General features: G+C 39.2%; 1 protein-coding gene across 2 annotated transcripts; it reads right to left on the reverse strand.

Annotated features, from left to right (window-relative positions):
* Positions 1-3,354: 3,354 nt before the first annotated feature.
* Positions 3,355-9,273, reverse strand: LOC135225207 (pancreatic lipase-related protein 2-like). 2 transcript variants are annotated; one of them, XM_064264517.1, is made up of 9 exons: positions 8,929-9,273; positions 8,541-8,685; positions 8,055-8,209; positions 7,758-7,855; positions 6,810-6,963; positions 6,118-6,230; positions 5,346-5,466; positions 4,071-4,242; positions 3,355-3,560 (listed from the first exon to the last, which is right to left on the reverse strand). In XM_064264517.1, exons 1-9 carry the CDS (start codon positions 8,957-8,959, stop codon positions 3,488-3,490), a joined length of 1,062 nt encoding a protein of 353 aa, XP_064120587.1. In that variant the 5' UTR covers positions 8,960-9,273; the 3' UTR covers positions 3,355-3,487. The 2 variants fall into 2 exon arrangements, with proteins under 2 accessions (XP_064120587.1, XP_064120586.1); XM_064264516.1 differs by having other exon boundaries at positions 8,541-8,688; positions 8,929-9,269.
* Between the last annotated feature and the right edge of the window lie 790 nt (positions 9,274-10,063).

A 10,063-nucleotide genomic window follows, 5' to 3' on the forward strand; every position in this document is an offset into this window, starting at 1 on the left:
AATTGGCAGGTGACGAAAAGCTTATGGTCTCAAATCTTATTCCCAACAACCAGTGGCTTAGTTAGCATTCCATCAGTGGGGGACCCCAGGGTAGAGCCAAGATATTTTTTTGGGGGGGGCCAAAGAAAATGATTCCCAAATGTATATATCCATGTGAATGAAGGAAAATAATAGTATTAGTAATTAGTAAACCTGTATTTGAAATTATAGAGCTCAATTTTCAATTTATGATCACAAAGGGTTAGAGTTTAGCTACAAAGGGAATTTCAACTGGGGGAGCCTAAGCATCAAACTTGGGGTTCCCAGGACCACCCTGGGCTCCCCATAGCGACGCCACTGCCAATAACCCAAAAACATTTCTGGTCCGAGGTCAAGCCATAACTTTCAAGGTCCTATTCTTTACTCTAAGTACCTTAAGGTTTTAGTAACAAAGAACAAGAAACTAAATACAAACTTATGTTTTTAGGACAAAGTTCTGGTGCATGCTGGGTATGGTTGCAGTATTGTCAAACCTTCCCCATTGTTAGTCAGCATACTCACCCATTAGGAAGAGCCCTGGTTGTCTGCTGCAGCGCTTATAGAGTCAGGACTAATCATACCAGCTACCAATACACGGTGTAGTTGAATTTGTTCGAGCTTATGGCAGTATGTAATGTTCCAAGAACACTGACTGACTCTAGCTAGACCTTGTTCTCTTGACCTTGCTGATGACCACCCATACATTCGGAGTCGTCTTCGAAAAAGACATTTCTGAAGAAGGCCAATGACGTACTTACTTTTCTAATATCATGAGACCTGGGAAAGGAGTGTGGGTTTGCCTTTATAGTAAGGGACTCTAAAATTATTCTCAGTCCTTGTAGAGAGTGGATTATTTGTGCTAGGGTGTAGGCAAATTGGACCTTGTGGGATCTTTGCTATGAATTCTAGGTAAACCTTAGGCCCCGTCCACACGGTCGAGCTTTGGTCGACGAACTTTGTCCGATGTGACGTCAGAAGCGTAGGAACAGCGAGAAAAGTCAGAACTTTGCCGCTGTTTCTCCGCTTCTGACGTCACATCGAACAAAGTTCGTCGAGCAAAGCTCGGCCGTGTGGACGGGGCCTTAAGTGCTTGAACAGGGCACAATGTTTTGTCTGCTAAATTGAGCTTTATTATCAGGATGAATTTTCTCCTTGAAGGATCCTCATTCTTGGTCAGGAATGATGGGCCAGGGGACAATAACAATTGATAATCAGCTGTTTGCGTGATGTATCGTCCCCGCCTAAGAGACCCCAGTTCACTAATATGAGCTCCTGATGCTAATACAATCAAGAAGATCGCCTTTTGTAACGTGTGTTTGGTTGTATTGAGTCCACTGAATTGAGGGATTGATAGAAGTCTAAGCACTTGTTCAGGGACCAAGTAATTGGGAGCCTTTCAGGAGCAGGTTTATGTAGTGCAAAAGACCGCAGGAGGGAAGTGACACCTTCTCTCTATACTAGAGTCAATCCCGAATCCATAAAGCAAAGATTCCTTTGATGCTGTCTTATAAGCCATGACTGTTGTAACCACAAGGCAATTGTCTTCAAAAAAAGGTATATAAGAAAATTTTAATGTTTCCATAGAATTCTCAACTGGGCTCTCAGTATGGTTATAATCTAACTATATCTTCCATACGGATTGGTATTGTCAAATAGATGATGGCCATAATTTTTGCACCAGGTACCTAGCAATGTTGGGCGAGTAATTTTCCAGGTGGGTAATATTTATAAAATTCTCATGTGAAGGTCTCAGCTCAGAAAGAAGGATGCGTAGATGACTTTCCCTCCTACTGTGTGGGATAGAACAGAGGACGTATAGGAAATGATCTTTTCACTTGTTGAAGTAATAGGAACCAATGTCTGTTTGCCCAATTTGGGGCTATTAAGTAAGCTGTTCACTTGAAGGTTGGGAACTTGGGAGTTTGCTCACAATCTCCCAGTCTCTTAGGAAGGCATCTCTTGTTGCTGCTTGACTGTCCAAGTTCAGAGACGCATATAGTGGCAGTTTGTGATACTTGTACGTGGCAAACAGGTCCACTTCCGGTTGCAGAAGCATGTTGGCTATTGTTTGAAAAGAGTGGTTGTCTAACATCCACTTCGTTGAGACTGTCGTTTTCCTTGAAAGAGAGTCTGCTATTACATTAAGAAACCCTATAAGGTGACTTGTAGACAGTTGCCACTGCCTTGCTGGCGCCATCCGAAGGATGGCTAGCAATATCATATTGATAAGAGGTGAACGTGATCTCAACCTCTTGATGCAGGACACTGCAGTTGCATTGTCTAGAACCAACAAGAAGCGTCTCTCTTCTGGAGGTTTGAATTTTTTTTAGAGAGAAAAAGGCGGCCATCAGCTCCAGGAAATTGATATGACAATTCCTCAGAGTAGCTGACCACCTCCCCGCCGCCTGACTATCCTCCCAGTGTCCTCCCCAACCTGTCAACGAGGCATCTGTGTGTATTGCCTCTTTTAAAGATGGAGGAGTCAGGGTGACCTGTTTCGCCAGAGATTCCTTCTGGGTCCAAGGCCGAAGTATCTCCCAACATTTTTGCTCTTTAGATAAGATCGGTCTCGCATAATTTTTTCTTGCTTGCGATAGCCAGAATTTATTCAAATATTTTATTTGGAATCTGAGTATGGGAGCAATTACTGATGCAAACTGCAGCAACCCCATCATACGTTCCAATTCCCGTCTGGAAACTCTGGGCTGTGCAAGGAATGTTTTGAGGTTTTTCCTTATGGTGGGCGTGAGACGGGATTTTTCCCAATTTATTACAAAATCCTTTCACTGGAGTCTGTTGACCACTGCTCTTTTCAAGCAATCATTTCTTGTGGGCCGCGGATTAACCAGTTGTCTAAGTAAGCTATAAGTTGTATCCCTTCTTGTCTGAATTCCTAACAACTACTGTGTAATTCCTTTTACCAGTTCATGAATTTTGTATCTCATCATTACTCGTAGTAAAAGTTGTTTATTGTTATACATACTGAGACGACTTGTTTCAATACTTGACTTCTTTCAACATTTGTGATGAATTTTAGATTTTAATGATATGAAAGGACTACACGACAAAGATTTTTTTGAGACAAATTTACGCAACGTGAATTTTCATTACGGTTTGATAACTATTATTCACTTTGATTCTACTATTTAGTGAAACAATATTTTTAACAAACAACTGCAACTGCCTGTAAATAGGCTACATCCAGCTATGAAGTCAGGACAAGGACAATTGTCCCCTTGTTAAGATCATTTATACATTGGAAGGGAACAGAGAGAAGACATGAAAAAAAATTAATGTCATGCTTGTCATCTGTGCAGAAAAAACACTCTAGTGTGATAACGTTTTTGTATTTATTCATAAAGATATAATTTTGCTTTTCCAACCGCTCTGGGATTGCGAATTGTCCTTTGTTACAGCTGGAAAAGGCTGACCTCATGAAAGGATAAGTTGAGAAGTAGTAGTCTTCATTTCAGCTGGACTGTTCGTCACCTCGTGCAAATGGGGATTCGGCGTTGGTTCTTAGGAAGTATTCTCCCTGTAAACTGAAGGGCGTAATCGAAATGTGAAAGTACAGTAGTAGGCCTAAGGTAAAATGTGGCTTTGTTTTAGAACAAAATTATAAACTAAAGACTGGAATTTAAATAGAACATATTTTTACAACAGAAAAAGAATACAGTACGAAGTAATATGATACACCTTTGTTTTTGCTGTCTCCAAGTCCAAAAGGAGAACAATTCTTTATTGATATTGGTGTCCTCCAAATTTACAATTAAATGATAGATATTTCAGACTTCAATTCAAATGAGACAAAGTGAGCCTACAGTTTGTGGGTGAAGACAGATCATCCAATAAAAACTTATGAAAACAGTCTAACTTTTAATCAATCGTTTATCAAAGGATCATCCATCAGCATGAAAGACTTAGTGAAAACCAAGGATGCTGGAGTACTATTATCCCAAAACTTTCACGAGCACATTTCAGGCTACGTAAACGAGCCACCCGAACAAAAAGCATTTAGGAGGACTGAAAGGTAACCATATGATTAGACTGACCTGTGAGCTGCGTGGAATCCCATTTCAAGACAACCTTTCCCGCAAGTCTGGCATTGACCATCCATATAGGACTCGTAATCAGAGCATGGCCATGACTTAAAAACCTTGCCAGGGTCGAAGGCGGAGATACTCTCTACCCAAAGAGTCGTCACCCTGTTGTGGCTGCATCCCTCTGTGGATTGCAGAAGAAATCAACTCCATGTCGAAAATGTAAAACTACCTTAAACTAAATCTTTGTTTTTAGCATCTGTACAATAATGTCTTGAAACTGTATTGCCTATACGTAGATATAAGGTTAAAGAACCGTAGAAATTCTCAAAAGATAATGAGTACCACATGAAGAAGTTTTGGGCCACACTGTAATAATAAAATACTTCAGAAATGGAGTGATGGTGTTGTAGACCTATCGTAGACGAGGTAGATATTTAGTATAGGATCTGTACAGTTACGTGTTGATCTATACGACTCATATGAAGTTACAGGAATTAAGAACCATAGTAATTCTCCTCCAGATATTCTGTCATTTAAAGAGGTGATGAAGAATCACACTATGATATGAAAAAGACTTCAGATATAAACAATGAGAATTAATTTCTACTCCAAAGGTAGTGAACATAGCTATTTCTTACTAGTTTTCATACCAAAGGGTGGCAAAAAGTGAACAAATCTTTAGAAGTGATCTAAATTTCAGAGGTCACAGTAAACATTCTTACAAAGAAGTCTATACTACCATGAATCAATTCAACATTAAAATGAATATCTTCTTTCACATGATTAGTCTAGTAACATCTTTTGGTTTCGCCTACTTGTCCACTAGAGGGGGAGGTCTTCGTGTTTATAAAAGGTGATGGGACGTAATTTGTCAGCCTGTCCTGAAGGCGGAAGTGATAAAGGCCACACATGGGTAATCCACTAACATTTCTCTAATTGATAACAAGAATCATAGGCTGACTGTCAATTGTAAAGCACTGCTGCCTGTAAGAGTGGCCAGAAGCATCATCTTACCAAAGGTAAGTATTGTATAACAATTTAAGCAATTCTCTTAGTTCAAAAATTCTTGTTAACTTTTTAAATCTAGTTTAAAATGCTTTCAAGACAAGCTACAAAATTTTCATATATTTCATCATGGTATCATACAGTGGCGAGGATAAAAGTTAAATATTCAGATCTCTTTTCTTACTTTACACGGCTCCTGTGCTGTAACAGAGCATGACGTAGTTTCCGTAGTCGTATTGGCCGATGCTATTCAAAGAAAGTTTAATCATCTTTACTCACCGAAGAGATCTGTCCAGTCGTCTATGATAGAGCCATTGACGACTTCACAACCCGGCTGGTGGTGTCCTCCGTTGGGGAAAAAGTCAACGTGTCCTACGGGCTCGAATAGTGCAATGCAGCCCTGAAGGAACAGGGAGCCGTTTCAGAGGAAAATCTGAACTACTACTACTGCTGCTACTACTACAGGGAAGAATTATATTGCAATCTCGATTATACGAATTAACAAAGAAAAATAGTAACAAATAGGGACAAGGTTACTGGTTTTCCTATCAGTATTGTCAGTACTGCAATTTAGCTGACAAAGTTCAAAGTAATAACAAATAGTAATTGCCAAGTATATTAGCTGTGTCTGCCCACACAATAAAATGTTTTAGGCACGAGTTTCATTTTTGCTGTCATGAATAGAGAGTGCAAAATTAGTGGACCTTTCCGGTATTTTTAGTAGTAATAGGAAATTTTAATTGATTAGGCTCAAAATTATGATAAAGCAGTAACTGACAACTACCTATACAAGAAAACGTTTTAGGCACCATTTTCTTCTGTGCTATCTCGAATAGACGAACTAAGTAGAACAAAGTTATTGGTATTTTATCAGTATCATTAAGACATATTAATCCAGAAAACTTAAAATAATAATAAAATAGCAACTGGCAAGCGCTAGCTTTGTCTGCCCATACAACGAAACGTATTAGGCTCGGGTTACCCTTCGAAAGAAGTCAAAACGAAAGCATGTAAACAGAATTCCTCAACTGTAAATCATCCCATACGTTACATCAAGGATCGAGCCACCGTTGGCATGTATGACGTCCACAAAACCAGCGTCCGACTTGTCGATGCGATGTTCCGAGTCCTTCGCGTAAAACAGGGGTCCTGCTGGATCTAAACCTACAGGAGAGATCTGGGTTTTAGAGGAACAAAATAGAACTTACAGGAGCCAGGATGTGACGGGCAAAAAAAAAAAGAAAAAAAATCATGTATATAAAAAATATAACAAATTAAGGGTATAGATTGCAAATGTATCCTTAGAGTACTATACAGTACTATATCCTACATATCAATCTAGAACTTCTAATTAAAATGAAGTTTACTAGACTTCTAGACCAATTTGCATAATTTCCTAGAATAGTTGACAAGAAAGGCTCTAGGTGTACTAACACCCTACAGTTGTTGTTGTTGTTGTTGTTATCATTATGAGTAAAAGGCCCAAAAAAGTCCAAGAATGTGAAAGCAAAAGAAGAGAGAGAGAGAGAGAGAGAGAGAGAGAGAGAGAGAGAGAGAGAGAGAGAGAGAGTGGGGAGCGTGTCGGGTTAAGGGGTAATAACAATACTGGTAATGGAAATTTCAGAAAGAATTGTTATAATCTAAAACCCTTATCGTCACACACGTTTTAATAAGCATTTTTTTGTGCAGTTAAGGTGATCGATTTCTATCGTATAACGAAAATAAATATTTGTGCCATCTTACCCGTGATTCTGGCAACCTGACCAGACCCGACGCGTTTGCCTGTCAGGCCTGCAGCCTGGGCACCAAGAGAATGACCTACTATGTGTATCTGAGATGGCTGGAGACCCCTTTCTGCATTTATCCAGTCAATTAGGTCAGCTGTGTAGTTGGCAATCTGTAGACATCGAAGAGAATTTGAATGGACAGAGTTAATTTCTTGAGAAATGAAAAATGGATCAGATCAGGTGTGTAGTTGGCAATCTGTAGACATCGAAGAGAATTAGAACAGAGTTAATTTCTTGAGAAATAAAAAATTAGGTCAGTAAACACTGAGAAGAATCAGAAGAATAAATGTCACCAATAAAGAGACGATTTCTAGTAGTTTTTATTCTTTATAACATGAGCTTATAAAACGAAGATATGAAAGCAAAATTCATTGACAACAAAATAGATTTGGTAAATGAATAATATGAAACCATAGATATGAATTGTTCAAAAGGATGGTCTGCCCGGTAAATAACAAAATTCAAATTCTGAAACAGCAAGGTCACTTGCTGAAACAGAGCATTATTCATACAGAGAGAGAGAGAGAGAGAGAGAGAGAGAGAGAGAGAGAGAGAGAGAGAGAGAAAGTTTTAGTCTCTGCTTGAAGTTCACGGTCATTGCTTTATTCTCAAGGATGAACTTTCTTTATTGATGAGGACATTCTGATTCCGAAATAACTACGTTACTCATTGCACTGCAACATTATTCATGCCACGAGAGAGAGAGAGACAGAACTTATTGGAGGTAAAGAAAAGACTTCTAGTGTAACTGGAGCAGATGATTTGAATGGGCTCATTTAGATTTGTAAAAGGCTCCCTCAGATCTCTCTCCCTCCCTCCCTCTCTCTCTCTCTCTCTCTCTCTCTCTCTCTCTCTCTCTCTCTCTCTCTCTCAGCACAAAACAGCAGCGTACGTTCATACGAACCTTGAATGTATTTTCAAATGCCAAATTGTACCAAGGGCTGGGCACCAAAGTCTGCCAATCAACCGAGATGACGTTGCAGTTATACAATTCTAATAACCCTGAAAGTACAATGTATACAGTATATACATCTATATATATTACATATATATATATATATATATATATATATATATATATATAGATATATATATATATATATATATATATATATATTATATTATATATATATATATATATGTGTGTGTGTGTGTGTGTGTGTGTGTGTGTGTGTGTGTGTGTGTGTGTGTTTTCACTCACTCGTTTTAGACCTCCTAATCCAGCCACATTCTCCGTGATCGTTGAATCCGTGGTACATCATATGCAGGGGGAGAGAAGGGTCCAGTGGCGATTCGTTCAAATTTGTTAGATTTCCCGGCAGGAGGCGGTAGTGTTCTTCATCGCCAGGGTTAGACCTATGATAAAAGATTTTCGTAATTATCTTTTTATCGCATTACCTGAGGCGCATCAGCACCTTCTTGTGAAAGATTGTCAATCTACAGTTTTTATTTAAACTTAAACAACTACTTTTTTCAGATTTTTTACATAATTAGATACGAAATACTCCCGGATAATTAGAGATTTCTATGCTAAAACGTCTGTCAGAAACCTCAAGAAGAAGAATGCCAACACTCCCTTGCAAGATTGCCACTCAACAGTTTGTTTTTTGGGCCGCAAACTGCTACGTTATTTATGCCACATCAAATAAATGCTAATCTTAGATAACTCAAGAACAGATTAACCAACCTGGTCCACAGTAAGAATCGGACATCACTCAAATTACCCAGGTGACCATCATCGGGCTCCGGACGTAGGTATTCTTTATTTGTTCCATTGTTTTCGACAGCTGGGACACTTGCGCCCCACATCGTCAATGTTACAAGTGCAACACCTGCTGAGGAAATGATAAAGTTAGATAAACCCGGGGCAAAGGTCACTTAACTGTCGCTAAGGTGCTTTGTGCGTAAGCCAACCTTATCATACTATAAACTTGAGAGTGGGCTACACGTGTATCAGAAACACTCGTCCTGAAACTTGCAGAGTACTGTATGTATCTAAACCGCTTCGACACATAGCTTTGAACAATAAAAATAGCTGCTAGAAACGAAAAAAATACATTTTTGATACTACTTACCCACCAGGCCGAGAACTGCGAAGCGAAGCATTGGATCAAATCGATTTTATTCCAAATTCCTAACAAGAAGGAGAGGAAGAAGTTGGTGTCTATGTTCTCGTCACCAAACAGGGAAGAAGATTCTGCCACTCACTCTCACACCGGTGACCAACCTAGACTGAGACGAGTGAATCATTCAGCAAATTATATATATAGAGATGGGGCAGTCGTAGAGTTGAGTGCTGAATTGAGTACGAAAAGTAGTATTCTGTAGAATTTTTGTTTTGATAAAGAATATATATATAGAGGTTTGAGATGTAGCAGCTTGTGTTGTTCAAAAAAATAGTTATTAAATAATGAGGCAAAGACGTACACAGGGTTCTGAGGGGGTGTTGATAAAGCACTTTCATGAGAGAGAGAGAGAGAGAGAGAGAGAGAGAGAGAGAGAGAGAGAGGAGAGAGACGAGAGAAGAGAGAGAGTTGTAAAGAGCGCAATTTGAAGTGGGTGCTGTGGAAAATGATTATCTTTCTCAGTGAGAGAGAGAGAGAGAGAAAGAGTTGTAGGGAGTGCAATTTGAAGTGGGCAATATGTGGGTAATGATTGCCTCTCCGAGAACAGAGTGAGAGAGAGAGAACGTTTATCTCGTCCTTGAAAACACACAAGCTTTTCGTACCCAAATTTCTTCAGCCCTGTTTATGTAAACACAATCCCAGTGGGAAATATGAACTGCTTCCCAAGCAATGTGTCGATATCTTTCCCTACCGCGGGAGAAGTGACCCTGGTAATTTGCGACGCCAGAATACTTAGAATCAGTCATCCAGTCCTTATAAGCCATGACAGGCAACATCAACTAGGCCACCACTTTATGCATTTTACGTTGAAGTGGGACATTGGCTGAAGAAAAACTGTGCGGATTCTACTTCATTATTTTTAGAATCGAGCGTTTTATGTGTGTGTTAGAGAGAGAGAGAGAGAGAGAGAGAGAGAGAGAGATACAAGTTATAATTCAATTCTGAACAGTTTACAAACGACTGTCCTTTATGTTTCCTTTTCTCTCTATTCATTTAGTTATAATTATTTTTCAAATTGTCATTTCTTTCTCTCTCTCTCTCTCTCTCTCTCTTCTCTCTCTCTCTCTCTCTCTCTCTATTCTGA

This window comes from Macrobrachium nipponense, chromosome 13 (assembly GCF_015104395.2).
Source record: "Macrobrachium nipponense isolate FS-2020 chromosome 13, ASM1510439v2, whole genome shotgun sequence".
In the NCBI taxonomy this organism is placed as follows: Eukaryota; Metazoa; Arthropoda; class Malacostraca; order Decapoda; family Palaemonidae; genus Macrobrachium; species Macrobrachium nipponense.

Coding starts and splice junctions, on each gene's coding strand:
- LOC135225207 (XM_064264516.1), bottom strand. CDS start 8,959: ATGCTTCGCTTCGCAGTTCTCGGCCTGGTGG. Junction 8,689..8,928: donor CGCAGTTCTCGGCCTGGTGG/GTAAGTAGTATC, acceptor TCATTTCCTCAG/CAGGTGTTGCACTTGTAACA. Junction 6,964..7,757: donor CATTTGAAAATACATTCAAG/GTTCGTATGAAC, acceptor CGATGTCTACAG/ATTGCCAACTACACAGCTGA.